A 20524-nucleotide genomic window follows, 5' to 3' on the forward strand; every position below is an offset into this window, starting at 1 on the left:
CTTTTTATAAATTTTATATTGTTGATATCTCTTTTTTATATATATATATGTGGGTCCTTTTGGGAAATATATCACTACTATTGTGATTTTCAATAAAATAATGGTCGTGTTCCCGTCGTGCTCCCGTCGTGCTCCCGCTCCAGTCACAACCACCTTCAAGCAACTCCCGGCCACATCGCGCAGCTACTTTGACAATAATACAATAACAATTGCAGAGTTACACGATAATTTGTTAATGCGTGAATGTATTATATATATGTATATATAATGATAATATCTCAGGACAATTCACACAGTGCCATCTAAACTAAGCAGAGCTTGTGTAGGTGTAGGGTACGAGACAACTGATATAAATACATAGATACATTTTTTTTTGTAAATAAATACTTATTATTAGAAAACACCCAGACCGATACAAACAATCATACTCATGAATACAAATGTTTGTACCGTGCGAGGAATCGCACCCGCGACCATCGGATAGTAAAGCGATGTGCTAAACCACTAGACCACCGAGGCTGTATAATAATATAATTACTATTTAGTCCTGTACTGTATATATTCATACGTTCTCAATATCATAATAGCAATATTTTATACATTAAATTAGCAATGATGACTAAAATATATTATCAAAAGGGGTCCCTTTAGGCAAAGTTCCGAAGATACTGGCAGCGTTCCCTCTTTGAATGGCTTCTATGTCTTCTTCTTTGTCCGAGGTAGCTGCCAGCTCTTCGGTCTATTGAATTGTATGCTGTATGTTCTTGTCATTGAACGTATATATAACGAACACGACATTATTGCGCGGAACTAATCCAATCTTGATTCTGCCATATCTAGAAAAAAAACAAATCATAAACCACTGAATTCCATTTATAAATAAATAACAATTTAAACTTTTGTTTTCTTCAAATAGTCTGTGTATAATATAACGTCTAAGGTCAAAGTCCCCGCACACAATGAAAGATAATCTAGGTCCGGGGATAACGCGGGAGAGCGAGCTCAGTAATTGAGTCGGCCGATACGGAGGATAATGTGAAACACAAATGTAAGTGGTCCATCTATTCGTAGGTGTTTGACCTCTAATCGCTTTTATTATCAACTCTCTGCTCTCACATATTGGAACTTCTTATCTTTTCCACATTATTATATCTCGTATTTTGCTCAGAGTTCAGGTACAATTTATCTGGGACGTGATAATGTTATCAGTCTGTTTACAATGATAAACGAATACAAACTAAATATAACAAACACATTGACGAGTGCATTAGTATCTCACTGTAAATGAACCAGCGCGCACGTATTCATCATGTTACGGAAGGTGTTCGTGGTTGGAGTGGGCATGACGAAGTTTGCCAAACCGGGCTCCATAGGAGACTACCCTGATTTTGGGAAGCAAGCGGTGCTGGAAGCTCTACAGGACGCCGGCCTCAAGTATGACGTGATACAGCAGGCGGTGTGCGCATACGCCGCCGGAGACTCCACCAGCGGGCAGCGGGTGCTGTACCAGGTCGGGATGACCGGCATTCCCATTTACAATGTCAACAACAACTGCTCGACGGGTTCTAGTGGCCTATTTCTCGGGAAACAACTCATTGAAGGGGGCAGAGTGGATGTCGCTCTAGTGCTGGGCTTTGAGAAAATGGCTTCGGGAGCGCTCAAAGGATCTCGTTTCCCCGATAGAGCTCCGGCTACCGGTGTACATCAGGAGAAAATGAGGGAAATGACAGAGGTACCGCCTGGTCCTCTGACACCGCAATATTTTGGAAACGCTGGTATAGAACATATGAAGAAATACGGCACCACCGAGGTACATTTCGCAAAAGTAGCAGCAAAAAATCACAGACATGGTGCAAAGAATCCTAGAGCTCAGAGTACGAGAGCATATACGGTCGAAGAAGTACTGAGTTCTAGAAAGATCTTCGGACCGCTGACTAAGCTGCAGTGCTGCCCCACCAGCGACGGCGCGGCGGCTGCGATACTCATGTCGGAGGATGCCGTCATCCGTAACGGTCTCCAAAACAATGCCGTCGAAATAATTGGCATGGAAATGGCTACGGACCCATCGAGTACGTTTCAAGACAAGAGTTTTATGAAACTAGCTGGTTACGACATGACTCGCCTGGCGTCTTCACGTCTGTATACGAAAACTGGAATCACTCCGAAACAAATCGATGTGGTGGAGCTTCACGACTGCTTTTCTTGTAACGAACTGATCACCTACGAAGGTTTGCAGTTGTGCGCAGAGGGCGAGGCTGGCAAGTTCATCGATGCGGGGGCCAATACTTATGGCGGGCAAGTGGTCGTGAACCCGAGTGGAGGACTGATTGCTAAAGGGCATCCGCTCGGAGCCACTGGCCTGGCGCAGTGTGCTGAGCTTTGCTGGCAGTTGCGGGGGAAAGCTGGCGCTAGACAAGTAAGTAATTTTATATAATTCAAGTAATCACTACATTATATAAATCAAAGTCGCTGTCGCTGTCTGTCCGTCCCTATGTATGCTTAAATCTTTAAAACTACGCAACGGATTATGATGCGGTTTTCTTTTAATAGAGTGATTCAAGAGGAAGGTTTATATGTACAATATATGTACACCCGGGCATAGCCGGGGAGAGTAGCTAGTTTAATAATATGTCAAATGACTTAAAAACATAAAAAATATTTATTCTAAAATGTAACTGGAAGCCAAATTTAGCAATGAATACAAGGGTGCATGGACGACAGCTACTTACAAGTATTTTTCCTATAAACGTTGTAATGAATAACAATAGATCAGTAGCGAATACAAAAGATATACGTGTAAGTATAAATACAATAAGAAGCCTTACAGCTGAGAGAAATCTTTTCAGGTTCTGTGTGTAGACTTAATTATAGACGCGGCCTGTATATATGTACAAGCCGGGAATAATGTAATGTTCTATTAGTAACGTCGCTAGTACCTAATATTTAGAAACAAGCTTCGGCCCGTGACATCGTTCAGACGATCTGGATGTATGAATTATGCTGGACAAAATACAAACTTCTATTTCTCTTCCGTATGTCAGATAACATACTGATTCGTTCATCTCTAGAGATAATCGTATCGTAGAGCCTATGTATGAATAGAATAAGAATAGAAATCATTTATTCAAATAAACTTACATTGAAACACTTTTGAATGATCAACATTTTTTTTCAATCTACCGCTCATTCGGAAAGCTGTCTCAATTCAATTCAATTCAATTTATTTACTGGAACATGTGTACATAATGGTCTTAAGATTATAATAGTTCCAAAACATGCCCTGCCGTTTCCGGCGTGTAAAATCTTACAATAATATTTATTACATTTACATTATTATCACATTATTATATTTAAAATTATTAATACAATACATTATTATGAAATTATTTTATTTAAAACTATTAATACAATCCATTATTATCATTTAAATAATCATTTGTGGAATAATAACATTTATTTAATAATTCTTTAAATAATTTACTTTTAAATTGTTTATTATTCAAATTTCTATAATTGTCTGGAAGATGATTAAAAATTTTTATGGCCATACAATATACGTTATTTGAAAAAAGTGCCAATCTTTGTTTAGGGACATATAGCTTGTATTTATGTCTACTTCTACTTTCTGGAATGTCACAGTTTCTCTTAAATATATGTGGGTATTTGTCAACGAACATGCACATTTCATATATATACAGACAAGGAAGAGGGAGAATATTAAGTTTTTTAAATAGTGGTACGCAGCTGTCCCTTATATGCGCTCCACATAGTGCTCTGATACATTTTTTTTGTATTTTAAATACTTTTTGGAAGTCTACAGAATTTCCCCATAATATTACACCATATCGTAGTAGTGACGAAACATAGCCATGATAACATGAAAGAGATGCTTGTAGGGTAGCAACTTGTCGAATTCTTTTTAGTACATAAACAAATCTATCTAATTTATTTATAAGCTTGTTTATGTGAAAATCCCATTTTATAAATTTGTCGATAGTTATTCTAAAAAAGGGACACTATCTACTCTTGGTATTTTAATGCCATTACAAGTAATTTTTAAATTAATTGGAGCACTGTTATATGTCTGAAATTGTATTAGATTTGTTTTATTAATATTTAAATTTAAGTCATTTGTTGTAAGCCAACTTTCGATATCCTGAATAGTATTATTAATTTGATTTTCATAATTATTTTTATTGGAACATTTAACTAAAATTGTAGTGTCGTCAGCGAAAAGAATACATTTTTCGTCAGTAACATTTGGCAAGTCATTTATATATAACAAAAACATTAATGGTCCCAAAACAGTCCCTTGTGGAACACCTCTATTACTATCTCTATAATGAGATCTAAACGTCATTTTTTCTTTATTTATCATATTAATTGCAGTAATTTCAACACGTTGATGTCGATTTTCTAAGTAACTATTGATCCATTTTAGTACTACACCTCTAATACCATAGCAATATAATTTATCAAGAAGTCTGTCATGGTTAACGAAATCAAAGGCTTTACTCATATCTAGAAAAAGAGATACTATAGGAATTCGTTCATTTAGACATTCAGTTATATATTTAATTAAAGTAAAACATGCAAGTGTCGTAGATCTGTTTTTTATGAAACCAAATTGTTCATTTTTTAAAATGTCTGATGATATTATAAAATTATAGAGTTTATTATACATGATTTTTTCAAATACTTTAGACAGAACTGGAGGTAATGATATTGGTCGATAATTGTCTAAATTATTGCGATTGCCTTTTTTAAAAAGAGGTTTAACTATTGAGTATTTCAGACGTTTCGGGAATTCACCTTGTGTAAAAGACAAATTAATTATATAAGTTAATGGATGTGCTAAAGATGATGCACATTTTTTTAAAATGTTTGTTTTTATACAGTCATATCCTGTTGAATTTGTGTTTTTTAATGCTTTTATGATTTTATAAATGTCCTCTTCTGTCACTGGCGTTAAAAACATGCTTTTACTGTTACTAATAATGTTATGGTTATTTGGTCTATGTATTTTGTTATTATTAATATTTGTAATGTCAATGAAGTATTTATTAAATAGGTTTGCAATTGAATTTAAGTCATTGTATTCTATGTCATTATGTTTAATTATGTGTATGTCATTATTTATTATTGTACTGTCAATATTGTCCTTAATTACTTGCCAAGCGGCCCTGCATATATTTTTAGAGTGGGTTATATATCTAGTATTATCTATTTGTTGTGCGTTTTGAATACATCTTTTTAAAATTTTTGTATAGTGGTGATAGTTATTTTGGGTATTTTTTGATTTTGACCATCTGTACTTCAAGTATAAATTACGCTTCTTATTATAAGAAGAATGTGATATATTATATTATATGCAATTTTATTTTCATATAACATAATAGTTCTCTATGAAAACACAATGGTCATTGTTTCCCACAGTCTCAATCAGCACAGGAAAGACTAGACGAACCATTGGCGAAAGTCTAACAGAATTATTATACACAAGAGTCGACATAAAATGTTTATTAATTTCTTTTTATAATTTTGAACCATTCTAATATTAGTAGTTCTAATTTACAATAATAGAATTAATATAAGATAACACAATACTGTTGTATTGGTACAATCTCGATTTTGTTTGTATTTATCGCAATTGATTTTGGAATTAAATATGGATTGTTGCCTTTTATATGGACTGAACTGACTGTTGCTCTTGTATACAATGCAGGTGCCGGACGCTCGCATCGCGCTGCAGCACAACCTGGGCCTGGGGGGAGCTGTCGTCATAGCGCTGTACAGGAAAGGATTCACGGACTACGCCGGCCTCTCCAAACTCTGAACCGATCTGAATAAAGCAGCCAACAAAAAACAGGGAGTGTGATATTTCAAAATGTTATAAAAAATATTGTGATCAGCTAACATTCATATTTGGCGAACAATGATATCAAAATGTTCTCATTTTTTCTATTTATATATTAAACAATATCGTAAATTGCTTATTTAATTTTCCACATTGAATTACAAGCGTTGAGTGGTAATTGTATTCGTATAGGAAAACATTTAATGAAATATAATAATGTAGGTTATTCTTCATTTATGACACCGTTTTTAGTATTTTCATCCAACTTTTAAAAAGAAGGTTCTCATGTCATTTAGGTATATATATCTTTCCTTTATTACATAAAAAAAAGACAAAGTCATATTCGTATAATTAATGGTATATCTTATCACATATATAATAACAATATTATGATGCTGCATGTCATGACAAGATCTTTTAATAAGAATCATGGAACATTTAGAGATAATTGTTATCATTTTTAGTGTTATAACCGAGTAATAATTATAAAAATACGTTCACAAGTACATCAGTAATTAAATATAATTCAGTGGGCGCGCACATATCTACAATGGGCAGGAAGGTGTACGTGGTAGGAGTTGGTGTTACAAAGTTTGCCAAGCCGGGCACCATCGGAGACTATCCGGAATTTGGCAAGCAAGCGGTGGTAGAGGCGCTGCGAGATGCCGGCGTGGAGTACGAGGCGGTGCAGCAGGCGGTGTGTGCGTACGTCGCCGGCGACTCCACCAGCGGCCAGCGGGTCCTCTACCAGGTCGGAATGACGGGCGTGCCCATCTACAACATCAACAACAGCGGAGCTACCGGTGGCAGCGCTCTCTTCCTCGCCAAACAGCTCGTGGAGGGAGGTATCATTGATGTAGCACTAGTTCTGGGCTTTGAGAAAATGAATCCTGGAGCACTGAAAGTCTCTGTCTTTGATGATAGAGCTTCCTCTTTTGATATACACATGGAAAAAATTATAGATTTAGTAAAGAATAAAGTACCCCGTGTACCAATGGCGGCGCTTATTTTTGGTAATTCTGGAATAGAACACATGAAAAAGTATGGAACTACCGAAGTACATTTTGCCAAAATAGCGGCCAAAAATCATAGTCATGCATTGAAAAACCCGAAAGCCTTCAATACAAAAGCGTATACAGTTAAAGACATACTGAATTCTAAAAAAATTCATGGGCCACTTACAAAACTGCAGTGTTGTCCTACGAACGACGGCGCATCAGCAGCCGTCCTCATGTCGGAGGCTGCGGTGGCACGTTACGGGCTCCAACACAAAGCGGTTGAAATCGTTGGCATAGAGATGGCGACGGATACACCAAACGTATTTCAAGAGCCGAGTTTTATGAGAATAGCCGGTTCGGATATGACTCGTCTAGCGGCGACGCGGCTCTACACTAAGACCGGAATTAGTCCAAAGCAGATAGACGTGGTCGAACTCCACGACTGCTTCTCTTGTAACGAGCTCGTCACCTACGAGGACCTGCAGCTGTGCGGGCAGGGCGAAGGCGGTAAATTCGTGGATGCTGGCGCGAACACTTACGGCGGACAAGTGGTTGTGAACCCGAGCGGGGGTCTGATCGGTAAAGGACACCCGCTGGCCGCCACCGGCGTGGCGCAGTGCGCCGAGCTGTGTTGGCAGCTGCGCGGGGAAGCCGGCGCCAGACAAGTAAGCTATACCTACACAGTTGTTTGTCTAAAGCGCAATCTATTTGTTACACACAAATTTAAACAGTAATTATCTTCTCTATGTACTGATTATCGAACTGCATCTATTTACTTCTGAGATTAAATACGATATTTTGCAGCAAACACTAGTTACTGTTACGTTTTGTCATGAAACTGTTCCTGACATGGTTAAACATATAGTCATGTAATATAAATGACCGTACACAAACTTTACAAGAATTAATATATTAATAAATGAATTCTTATTTTCAAAATATGTACTATCTTTTAATGGGCATTACTTATGAAACGCCTTTTCAATATTAGTTGTTTGAACAGTTTTATTCCTTAATTCTATGTTTATCATGTATAATTATTTGTTTATATAAAATTTTAATCACCAAATAAATAAATAACCCAGGACAATTAACATAGCGCCATCTAGTCTCACGGTAAGCAATGCTTGTGTTATGGGTACTAGACAAATGACATGAATGTTTAGATTTTTTTTGTTGATTGACATACTTATTATACATAGAAAACACCCAGACTGATACAAACAGTCATACTCATGAATCAAAATGTTTGCACTGTGCGAGGAATCGAACCGGCGACCATCGGAAGTAAAGCGGTGTATGAAACCGCTAGACCACTGAGGCCATCTAATGTTTAGAAAACAATTTTCATCATTATCATCATCATCATTACATAGTATAAAACAAAGTCGCTGTCGCCGTCTATCCCTATGTATGATTAAATCTTTAAAACTACGCAACGGATTTTGAAGCGGATTTTTTAATAGATAGAGTGATTCTAGAGGAAGGTTTATATATATAATAATGAGTGCGTAGCGATTTCTATGTTGATTATCGCATGCCTCTTACTTGTTATACTGTAATTACTTATATAAAAAAAACATCTATTCAAAAGAGCAACACACAAGTTTCTTGCTCATTCTTCTTGTGATGAATCTGCATTCCGAATGCGTGGTAGAATCAAAATATGACTATTCATAAGTGCTGGTAATGAGTTTATTTGAATTAAGATTATTTATATTTTTAATACATGTACACCCGTGCAAAGCCGGGGCGAGTGGCTAGTATTTTGTGGTAATAATGTTTCAGTAAATATATATTGTTCGTAGCTAATAATTATCATAATATAACGACAGTAAATGAGACAAAGGTTATCTATCACTTAAAACAGTGGGCGGTGAGTTTCGTTGGGTCGTGTATGTTCAGTGCCTACTGTCGCCTGTACTCTCACATTACCTACCGATACGTTCTCGGTGTGTTCTCATGAACACAAATAGAATAAAATAGAAAATAATTTATTCAAATCAACTTATATTTAATCACTTTTGAATAGTCATCACATTTTTTTTCAATCTACCGCTCATTCGTAAAGCTGTAATGGCTACTCTTTTAAATAATTTTGAGGTTATTTTACACTAGCTGTACCCGCGACTTCGTCCGCGTGGTATAAAACTTTATTTTTCTAAAATAAAAGCAGCCTCGTATGAGTCTGTAATAGACCTACGTGAATAAAGATGTTGAATGAATATATCGTTTCAGGTGCCGAATGCGCGTCTCGGTCTGCAGCACAACCTGGGACTGGGCGGCGCTGCTGTCGTGGCACTGTACCGTAGGGGGTTCACCGACCACACTTCACACTCCAAACTTTAAAACATCAATTTGTAAAGTGCTAATTAAATATTTTCTCTCTATCATTAATTATTACGTGAGGCAAAAACTTTGTATCGCTTTATGCGGACGGAGCCACACAATTTTAGTACGTTCTCGTTCCTTTCTGCAGTTTTCGTTTTATTTGTTATGAGTATTAAACAACTGATATAAATACTTAGTTTTTTTTTTGTAAATACATACATATTAGACATAGAAAAGACCCAGACCGATACAAACAATCATACTCATAAATACAAATGTTTGTGCCGTGCTAGGAATCGAATCCGCAACCATCGGAAGTAAAACGTGCTAAACCGCTAGACTAACGAAACAGTCGTAAAATATTGAGAAAATTCCCAGTTAAAGTTTATAATTTATCTGCCACCTCTTATTATATATATAAATTACAGCTTTATTAAAGTAACGTAAGTTTATTCATAAAATAATATAGTTTAGGGGTCCGGCGGGGGGTTGGAACCACACTACGTGTCTGGTAATGAGCAGCGCAAGTTATAATACTGCTACGAACAATATATGAAAATATGGAGTTTCTTAAAATAACGAATTTGATATAAAAATTTTTACACCTTTGTTTCCTGTTACCTGCCAAAGGAACCACGATCCAGGTTTCATGTTTGAGGATCGTTCTTACCTGTGTTGGGGGGACACACACAAGAACTTTCACGTTTACTAATATGACGTATGTCTGACCGTCGTGGGCTCTTGCTCTATACATAGATAAACATTTTTTTTTCTTAAAAACGAACTAAATTAAATATTTACAGTATAATATAGATATAATAATTTTTACAATTGTATAATATTATAATGTAATATGCTATCTGAAAGACAGAATTATGTAATTATTTAACCAATATATAATTTTGTTTAACCAATATATAACCAATATATAATGTTGTCCGCCTTGTGCAGACAGCACAAGGCGGATTGTATGGAACTATATGTACCAACTTTATAACCTCTGTGCACACCACCTTCCTCGCAAAATAAACAATTTCATTTCACTGTATATGAAAGCAAATACATTTTTATCTCAATAATTCTGCCATCACTTTGGTCTATCTCCAAATAGTTGGTACTGTCGTGCTCCCGCTTGGCATTTAATGCATTATAAGTTACTCGTATTTGAAATAGCGAAATTCGTAGTGCGGTCAGGTCGGGCACGAGGCGGCCGCGCGGGATATTTCCCGAGGGAACGCGCTCTCTTATCAACTTGAATCTTAACAGCTTATTGAATATCCCACGTCTTGCGACCTGACTCCCTCGCAACCCGCCAGCCTTCCACTTTCATGCAACTCTTCATCCATTACTTATAGTGATTCACACCATAGAAATATGTTAAGTTTTTAAGGTATATCGAATGATAAACGAGCTGGCCTCCCATCTGATGGTAAACAGTAACTGCCGTCTATATATATGAACAACAATACGGACTTATTATCACACTCAATTACATATGAATGTGGATGGCTATAAGGGCAGAGGAAGGCCGAAAAAGAGATTGATGACTGTGTGAAAGATGATATGGTGAGAAAGGGAGTACATAACTAGATGACTGCGAACAGGGATGAATGGAAGCGAAAACCATATTACGACGACCACAAATAAATGGGATAAGGAAGAAGCAGATGATGATGACTAATATTATCTGACCAACAACCGAATTACAGGACTTTACAGCAATTATATACTAAAAGATGTTTTTCAGGAATGGTTTATTAAGATTTCCTAAGTGTCAGCAACGCGCTCGTGACACCCCGGTGTCTCAGGTGTCTATACGCTACGGTAACCACTGCCATCAAATAGACTATGTGCCCGATTGCCATCTTTGTGACATAAAAAGAACATTGTTTGATTTTTTTATAAGATGAGAATCTTGATTGTATTGTTGGAAGTATAATGCTGGCCATCGTAGAATTAGTTGTTTGTACATTTTTATAGAATATGTCACTATACAAAAAATCCTGATCTTTTAAAGTGTAAAAGATCAGGATTTTTTTGTAATGTCAACATGTAAACTTTATCATTTTAATATTTAACCCACTGCTGATTTCTCTTATTTCCAAAATGTATATCAAAAATAGGTGATTCCCATTTAATTGTTATTAATACAATAACTTAAATAATTACTAGCAGTGCCTGCGGTTTTATCCGCACGAAATTTATAGCCAATATGTTATTCTGATATATACATTACTGTAAAACTTCATCAAAATCTGTTTAGTAGTTTTTGCATGAAAGTGTAACAAACATCCGTCCATACTCACACACTAATGTGTTTATAATATTAATAACAAGATGTGTAATGCATTCGTTAGCTAATCTAATTCGTTAGCAAAGCTAATCTGAAACTGAATCTGTGACCGTTCACGTTTTGTTTCTGACCCCTGAAACCCTTGCGTTGCAGTGTTGCAGTCTTAACATTTTATATTGGGCCACAGATTCATACTGCGCCTGAACAACATACTTCATAATTATTACATTCAAAACATTATAACAAACTATATATGTGCCAAGTGGAGAAGTTTAATGTTACTCGGATGTGTATCAACACTTGCTGCACTCATATATGTGCTAGTAACGTTGACGTGAGACACATCCCAAACTCACTTTATTAGGGAGTTGTTCACGTTTACATTCCAAATGAGCTAGCCCCCCCCCCCCCCGCCCACTCCTCTACCCCCTCAGTCCCCGCGTTCATCCCCGACGCCACTAGAGCGATGCACAATAGCAGCGGCAACACAACGAGCCGACTCTTTGTTCTCACAGCGCCGTGCCATGTTTAATTAAACTGATGCAGTGTACCCACTCACATCTTACACTGAATGCAAAGATGGACGTGCCTACAGTTCATTGTAATCGCCACGACTTTGCGCAATGAAGTACATATTATTTAATTAATCATTAAACAACATTAAAGTAAGAAGTTCAAATTCAAATATTTATTTGTAATTAGGCCCTTAGTCAACATAAACCAGAAATAAATTATATCTTTACAATTTAAAAAATAAAATGTTATTTCTTAACATATATGTTCAATATATTACATACTGGCTACCCACCCCGGCTTCGCACGGGTATACATGTATTATATAAACCTCTTGAATCACATTATTTATTAGAAAACCCGCTTCAAAATCGGTTGCGTAGTTTTAAAGATTTAAGCATACATAGGGACAGACAGCGACAGCGACTTTGTATTATACTATGTAGTGATGTAACAGTAAGCAAATCAAGAAACGGATAATTAGAATTCGTCCGCGCAGTCACAACTAAAACGGGGATGTTTATTTGATGACAAATTTTGAAACATACGCATCCCTTCAGGCTGTAATAGCTGTGTCACACTGTCGGGTCGACTGGTAGAGATCTCTTTTAGAGATATGTCCACCTTTGCTCACTCTGTATATAATTAAGTTTACTACTGTATTTAAAAAGTAATAAAATATATATTAGGTCCTAACATATGAAATCGACGTTTTGTAAGGGAGTAACCTAAAGTCGAATCTTTCAAAATATAATATATTTATTTAATCAAAGTATGTACCATTGCTATTTATGCACTTTTGCCATCTCATAGGTAGTTCATTGATCTCTTTACTAAAAAAAACATTCGGACAGGAATCAATAAAATCTTCGAAGGCGCTTTGGACTGCCCCATCGGAAATGATTCAAATCAAATCGAAATTTGGAGAACTTCTTGAAGTTCTCCAAATTTCGAAGTTATAAAAAAAACCCGACGTGACGACAGTGACCCAAAGTTCGAGCTCCTAGCGGTGCCCCCAGAGTAAAGTCGTAACCGTCAGGCGAGAGTTGCCCTTCAGCCGCTCCATAAATACTTCCTTTGGTTTGGAGTGCCATCTGCACTCGCCCCCTATCGTCCGGTGAAGCTGTAAAGGCCAGCTGCGGCCAACAGCATTAGAGTAGACCGAAAAAAAAAACCATGACACTATGCAGATGTTCAAAAGATTCTCCAGCCGTTTAACACCATACCATATCTCGAATAAGAAATATCGCTGTAGCTGTCTGTCCGTCCCTATGTATGCTTAAATCTTTAAAAGTACGCAACGGATTTTGAAGCGGTTTTTTAGTAGATAAAGTGATTCAAGAGGTTTATATGTATAATACATGTATACCCGTGCGATGCCGGGGCGAGTGGCTAGTATTTCAATAAAATATATATCCAAATGAACAATAATGTCGATAAGCAACATTAAAGATAAAATACCCGTTACAGCAGCTGTCCGTCTCGTACAGGTAGTGGGGTAGTGGGGTGGCAGGTGGTACGCAGGGCTGCAATAAAGCTTACATAGCCCTTACGGCGCGGCGGCGTGTCAGTTCCATTATAGGCCTTTATTTTACGGCTCGCATCTAATGATGGCAACCGGAAACAACGAATTTGTGTAGCCTTTACGCATCCGCACCCAACGATTTTCATACGATTCCAATATAAGTACAACAAAATTGGAAACAAAAATGGTGAACTATATTGGAATTTGTTTTTTAAGGGAGTGTGTATACGTACCTTTAAGGTTTAGGTCTAGGACCTACTTTGTTGAGAACTTGGGAGCTTGTAATTAAACAGTCGACAGACAGAATGGAAGTGTGTTTATTATATTTTTTTTTCGGACTACTCTAATGCTGTTGGCCATTACAGCTTCTTGGACGATAAGGGGCGAGTGCAGATGGCACTCCAAACCCGCGGAAGGACTTATGGAGCCGCTGAAGGCTAACTCCCGCCTGACGGATACGACTTTTTTCTGTGGGCACCGCTAGGGGTTCGGACCTCGACTTAGGTCGTCGTAATATCGATCCCCGTTTGAATTGGATGGGGGATCGATCGGTGTGGCTTTATTATAGAAATATTCGGATCTTATATACGATATTACACGTGTCGCGTTTCTAATGTACACGTGCCGTGCGAATAAAGATTCTAGGAAGTTGCGTGGACGTGGACGGTGGCACGTGTAGAAAGTGTGTTGCCACTGTTTAAAAATATTGGACCGGATTAGTTCCAGTTGTGAACGTAGGTATTGTGACCTAAAAATAATACTGGTGAACAGAAGGTTTGTTTTCTTCATTTCTTTTTTCTGGTTTTTAGTATTTATATGTCTCCGAGTATGCAGAAAATACTGGGAGATTGCTAATAGCTTAAATTTTTTATATGCACAGTTTTATCATGTTGACGAAAAAGTATCGAGCTCGATATAGGTTGTCGTAATTTTTCACACACATATTCACTACAAATATAGCAAAAATAATCGGGATTATTTAATAATTTATAATTACACAACATATTATTGACGGAGCGATATCGAAAACAACAGCAAAATATATATTAAATCACAAATAAGTTGAACATTTGCTATGTTCAACTTATTTGTGATTATGAGGGAAGTTAGATGGAACTCAAAACTAAAGCTGTGAGATAAAAATAATTGTTATATTCAAAGAATACTAATTAATTCGAGGTAGAAACGGAATAAAATCGAAGGAAATAATCAATTATTATTTTTTTGGTGGCCATGAATATAAAGATCTGATTAAAAGTGCTGTGTGTTGAACATTACGAGTACAATGGAACTGTTCTGTAATTATCAATTTAGTCCAATACAATATCACATATGTACCAGAATGTTCCAATCGAATGTCCTCAAGGAATACAACTCAAGAAGAATCTAAACTGAGTGAGATGTTTCCGTGCGGAGTAAAGATGAACGGATCGAGTATTTACTAGTTTGATCGATTGAAAGAAATCTCCTCTAGATATATGTACACCTTTACAACTACATAACGTTGTAACATATCAGGTTGTCCTCCACGTGGTTCCCCTGGAAACTATAGTGATAAATTCATGGTGAATTTACCACGATTGGTTAACCTGACCTCATCTTGTCATCCTCCACTGGGGTACACCCGCCAGCGTAAACCGTTAGCGCAGGCGGGTGTACCATTCCATTATCATCCATATAAAAAAAACTACTAAAAGTTTGTGTTTGTGCTATAAAGAATGTTTAACATCGAATAATATTAATATATGACAGAGACACTTGCCTGCAATTTATCAAGTCTCCAGCGTGACCGGGTCAACGTCCAGTCCGGCGAAGCTGTAAAGATTCATCAAATATTATTAATACTGCGCTCCAACTGATCGTGTGCCGCGATGTCGTGCCCAACTGTTTATTTGCCCCAAATTTATGAAGGTACATAAAGTCTACATGTACACACATATAGTAGTATATACTAAGCCTCTTCGTACACTAGGCTACTCAAATCTTCTATACTGATGTTGTATAGTACATTAGTATCGAGTAGTGCACGGTCCGTACACACGACATTGTATTGCAAGATGCAAATCGGCTATTCAGTCACTAATAGGCGTACCGGCTAAACAGATCACACGTTTAAATCTAATCTAGGAATAACTTATGTAGCGCTAATCTCGGCCGACAACGTCGCGCGCGATTTATATGGCGACTCGTGAAGTCACAATGGATTTATATGGCGGTAGTCGCTTGGAGACTAAAATCGTAGAGCAGCAAGGGTCCTTCCGCGAGCCGCCGGGTTCGAGCCTCGAGCTTGTACTCCTTACCCGGCCATACTGCTGGGGTGAACCAACCCAGCGGCGTTCTTTTATGCCGTTAGTTGGCGAGGCCGGGCTACTGTTATGTAACCCGCTGATGGAATAGTGTCGCGTGGAGGGGAATTAGTGTCAGTTGTCCGGCCAACTTTGTACGCCGCTCTGCCGCGAATGACGTGTTTCCACGATGGAGAAAAGGTCGCACGGGAGCGCGCGAGTTGCGTCCGGTGGGCGCGCATGAAGTGGGGCGAGTCCGCGAAGGTGTGCCTGTCGACAAATTGCTCCACCGTGAGGACCTTGAGATGGCTGGCGATCACGACATTGCGGACGTACCGTCCAGCATTTGTGCACGACACGCGATATATTAAAATCGTGGAGTATCCAAGATTTGTGTAGCCTTGTGTACGAAGGGCCTTAGCGGGAGCCGGCGACGTTTCGTGCCACGGCATTTAATAGGGATTGTAATGGTTAATTAGGTGCGATACATTAAGATAATACTCTAACTTAGTAGTTTGTGTAAGAAAGTTGTTGTGGCGGGAATGTGTCAGCAGATACGGAGAAGACTGCGCACCGACGGTACACCTGTTTACTTACGAAGTATTATGAAGATGTAATTAACTATGTTCTTTATATTATTGTACAATGATATGAGTAGCATGTCTCAGATAACAAATATTATAAATGTGAAAGTAGGGACGTTTGTTACGCTTTCACCCAAAAACTACTGAACCGAACATCATGAAATTTGAGTGAATATGTTCAATCAAAAGTATCCTATGGGACATAGGACACTTTTGATTAAAAACAAACAAATATTTTTTATAAAAACAAAATATAAAATTAAAATATCAATATTTTGCTACTTCAGCGCCATCTAAAAGTCAGTAATGAAGTTATGCAGCGTAGCCGCGGACAAAATCTAGTTTATATATATTTGCAATTAGATTGCTTAGATTTGTAGATAAGCTAGCGACTCAACTGATGAAACAGGTAACGCTGACTACCTTATGAACACAATAAAAATTATAAACAAAAAACTCTTTTGCACTGAACAAATTACAAAATATTAATTGGTCATAAGACCGATTGAATGACCGAAGAGAGTGAATGCAAGAAAAAACTAAAATGGTCGTAGAACTTAACCGTCCACAGACCGACCAGTAGACGTACCTACATGAGACAATGGAGACCATTTTGACCTTAATACAAAGTCCCTTTTCAGAACAGAACTCTTATTTCACGAACACTGTAACATAGTATGGAGCGTTGGACATAGTCTGTGGTATGATTCCACAACATGCCGCTTCATTACAGTCTCATTTAGCCAAATTGTACCTGCAGTTACCAGTTTAAATTTGGACAGCATTTAGACATTTCCAAATAGGCCAGGACTTTTGGTTACATGCAGAGAACTCTTCTTGTATTATATTATAGGGGACGAGTAAGATGTTTTAAAATACAACGGTTTACGATGCTCACCAAGATGGTCAACAATGAATTTAATATAGTGGTTTAGGCTACTTTTATTTTAGAAAATAAAGTTAAATTCCACGCGGATGAAGTCGGGGAAAGCTAGTTTTTCTATAAACCGAAAGGTTCCGAATTGATACGATATTGAAACCTTTCTCAGAATCCTTTCTAATGTCGTAAGGTCGGCAATGCACTTGCGTTGCGGGTGCTTATGGGCGGCAGTAATCACCTACCATCACAGTACAACAGTACGTCCTTCTAATGGCGTGTAAATATTGCGCGGTAAGGAATCTCTGTGCAATACGTGGCGATGTGGACATCTGTAATTGAGTATTCAAGTCTCGCAGCGTGACGTCGCACCCCCGCCCTCGCTGTCCACCCACCCCCCCGCGCGGGCCCCGCACCACACTACAAGAATGTACTATTATATTAAATTTTTACATGTGAACACGGCTGTTAGTGTGATACTTGTATGTTGTATTATACACCGATCCACACCATGTTCAGTATTTTATTTATGAAACGTTACATTGGTATTCTACTGTTCTGTAAGGATGAATATGTACTTTATCATCTCAGACCGGAACACGTCCACTTCTGAACAAAGGCCTCCCTCAAAGATCTTCACGACGATCGGTCCTGCGCTGCTCGCATCCTCTACTTACTAAGTACATTTTCATCCTTACAATTCTTATTCGTCTCCTTCTTCTGGTTTCATCCCATTTTCATTTGGGGTCGGCTCTCCTAATTTCCCATCTCCAATGGTGTTCTGTTGCCGGCTCTATATTGCCGTTGTCCTTAAGGCCTTACTAACATTGGTATTGTTCTATGTCCCATAGAATTATTTAACCTTCTACAACATTCTAATTTTATTCTACCAGAGAAGCATGTCTAGTGTGTTCTCTTAAAAGAAATATTAAAACATAATGTAGTGTTCATTTTAACTGAACCCACTAGATGCGTATCCCAGTTTAAAAGAGAACGTTTATCGAACGAGAATATTATAAACGCGAAAGTTAGTAGGTATGGGTTAAATATAAGTATACAATAAGAATAGATCAGTCGTAGTGATAAGAGCAGACCAATCCCTACAAGCAACACTCGTTCACGAGTATGACGGATGAGCCAGCCATCACTGCGCTCGACCATATTTTAGGGAGCCCAATGACCCTATATATTTATAGGTATTGTGATTTTGACAGCTCTCCTTCTATGTCTCACACAGCGGTAAAAATATTTGTGTTTTAATGAATGCTTAGCGTTTCTACGAATATTCTGGTGTAGCGGAGCGCTGTAGTTATGTTATGAGAGTCGAAGCAATTTCTTCATTAAACTGCCGCTATGCCGGGTGTCGGCTATATAAAGTGCTTTGTGTGAATTGTTAAGATGTGTAGGCGCGCGGAAGGGACCACTACGTTACATACTGCTCTGCACATGTATGTATGTACATGTACATAGGCTACAAGTGACAGGGCCGGCTCCGCTGACCAGGGCAAGGGGTGCGGGTGTCATGTGTGTCGAGTCCTTAAAGGTTCCTATATTGTAGTAATCAATTAATACAAGACACTAGTAATACTTTGTTATTTAATTTAAAAATTTTAAAGCGGAAGTGAGGAAGTACCGTTCGCAGCTCTTCATTTTTCATTCACACAAGACGAAGGGCATGCAAAAGTTGGATCTTTGGTAGCGCCACCTCACGATCATTCTCAGCCCCATACCATTGAGAATATTTAACCGGGGGTTCTAGTTCAGGTTACGTAATACGTCTTTAACTTTTTGAACCCCGGCAAAGACTTTTAGAGCCGGCCCTGATATCCACAAAATATGCAGTATCTAAATGATACGATACTATATATAATATACTATATATATATATAATATAATATACTTATATATATCATTATATAACCAATATTTTATTTTTTAGAGGATGATAATGGAATGGTGTACCCGCCTGCGCTAATGGAGACTTCATCACGATGGTTTCCAGGGGGAATCGCGTGGAGGTCGACCCGAAATGAATTAAATTTTTAAAACGGATTTTGAAGCGGTTCTTTTAATAGACAGAGTGATTCAAGAGGAAATATATAATACATGTACATCCGTGCGAAGACGGGGCGAGTAGCTAGTATAAAATATTCGATACATTTGTCAAATTGTAGTTAAAGTTTAGATACTTAAGTAAGATTTCTAACTAAAGAAGATCAAAATTATATACACGCAATCAACTAGAGCTGGTGATGTTGTATATACATCTAGGTGTACTGGGGTCGAGTGCGACGGGGTGGGGGTCAGTGTAGTGAACATGCGGTTTTCGGTGCTGATTAATTGTGTTGTGTGCGGTGGGGCTGCAGGGGCTGCGGCGGCCGGCCTTCATTACAGTTGCGAGAGCCCCGGCCCGGGCCCCTCGCAGACGACCGCTGCTGATTGCAGGGACCCACTACGTCCAGTCACTTCTAAAAGATTTGCTCTTTATATTGAATAGAAAAGAAAATCATTTATTCACATAAACTTGATTTAAGCAGTTTTGAATTAATAGTTATGATTTTTTTAATCTACCGTTCATTCGGAAAGCTGTCTCATCACAAGAAGAACGAGCAAGAAACTTGTGTGTTGCTCTTTTAAATAATCCTTGTAACTTTACATTTCCAAGTCGAAACGTGCGAATGTAAACCACCAAGTAGCACTAATTTAATTTTAACTGTAGGTAGGCATATTTGGCCTACCCTACCTGCCCTACCTGCCCTACCGGGGGGAAGGGGATTGTAAGTAATGTGGATTGATAACGAGCCGACAACTAAAAGTAATAACGTATTATAAACCACGAGTATAAATGCTAGCATATTAAAGGCAACTACACATTATGAAAATGAACAAAATATGTCAAGAGTATCGACCTCCACGCAAATATATCCCCCTGGAAACCATAAATTAATTGATTAGAAGCTTAATGAATGCCAGTACAGGACTGCATCAAACTGTACGCTGATAAAGTATAAATAATAATAATTATTTAGGACAACAAGTATTTGAATACAGACATTCAGGGCATTTAATAAATCCAGAGGCAATTTAAATAATTTCGCTCACGTAATGCTTTTTATACATCTCGGTTGATATCTCATTAATATTTAAAATATTTGTAAAGTTGTATATTAGTAACTTTGAAAGTAGCATTACAAAATTCAATCATGTTGTAGTTTTTTTTTATACCACGTAGGTGGCAAAGAAGCATATGAACGCCTGAAA

The 20524-nt window shown here is 37.8% G+C and overlaps 2 protein-coding genes across 2 annotated transcripts; both read left to right on the top strand.

Moving 5' to 3' along the window:
- The first annotated feature begins 1255 nt into the window (after positions 1-1255).
- Positions 1256-5989, top strand: LOC131853152 (sterol carrier protein 2-like). Its single transcript, XM_059203974.1, has 2 exons — positions 1256-2416; positions 5726-5989. Exons 1-2 carry the CDS (start codon positions 1310-1312, stop codon positions 5834-5836), a joined length of 1218 nt encoding a protein of 405 aa, XP_059059957.1. The 5' UTR covers positions 1256-1309; the 3' UTR covers positions 5837-5989.
- A 418-nt stretch (positions 5990-6407) lies between these two features.
- On the top strand, positions 6408-9258 carry LOC131853153 (sterol carrier protein 2-like). Its single transcript, XM_059203975.1, has 2 exons — positions 6408-7520; positions 9094-9258. Exons 1-2 carry the CDS (start codon positions 6408-6410, stop codon positions 9202-9204), a joined length of 1224 nt encoding a protein of 407 aa, XP_059059958.1. The 3' UTR covers positions 9205-9258.
- The last annotated feature ends 11266 nt before the right edge of the window (positions 9259-20524 follow it).

The sequence above is a fragment of the Achroia grisella genome, unplaced genomic scaffold (genome assembly GCF_030625045.1).
Source record: "Achroia grisella isolate CSIRO2021 unplaced genomic scaffold, CSIRO_AGI_Agris_v1 utg8986, whole genome shotgun sequence".
Lineage (NCBI taxonomy): Eukaryota > Metazoa > Arthropoda > Insecta > Lepidoptera > Pyralidae > Achroia > Achroia grisella.

Coding starts and splice junctions, on each gene's coding strand:
- LOC131853152 (XM_059203974.1), top strand. CDS start 1,310: ATGTTACGGAAGGTGTTCGTGGTTGGAGTGGGCATGACGAAGTTTGCC. Junction 2,417..5,725: donor GGAAAGCTGGCGCTAGACAA/GTAAGTAATTTT, acceptor TATACAATGCAG/GTGCCGGACGCTCGCATCGC.
- LOC131853153 (XM_059203975.1), top strand. CDS start 6,408: ATGGGCAGGAAGGTGTACGTGGTAGGAGTTGGTGTTACAAAGTTTGCC. Junction 7,521..9,093: donor GGGAAGCCGGCGCCAGACAA/GTAAGCTATACC, acceptor ATATCGTTTCAG/GTGCCGAATGCGCGTCTCGG.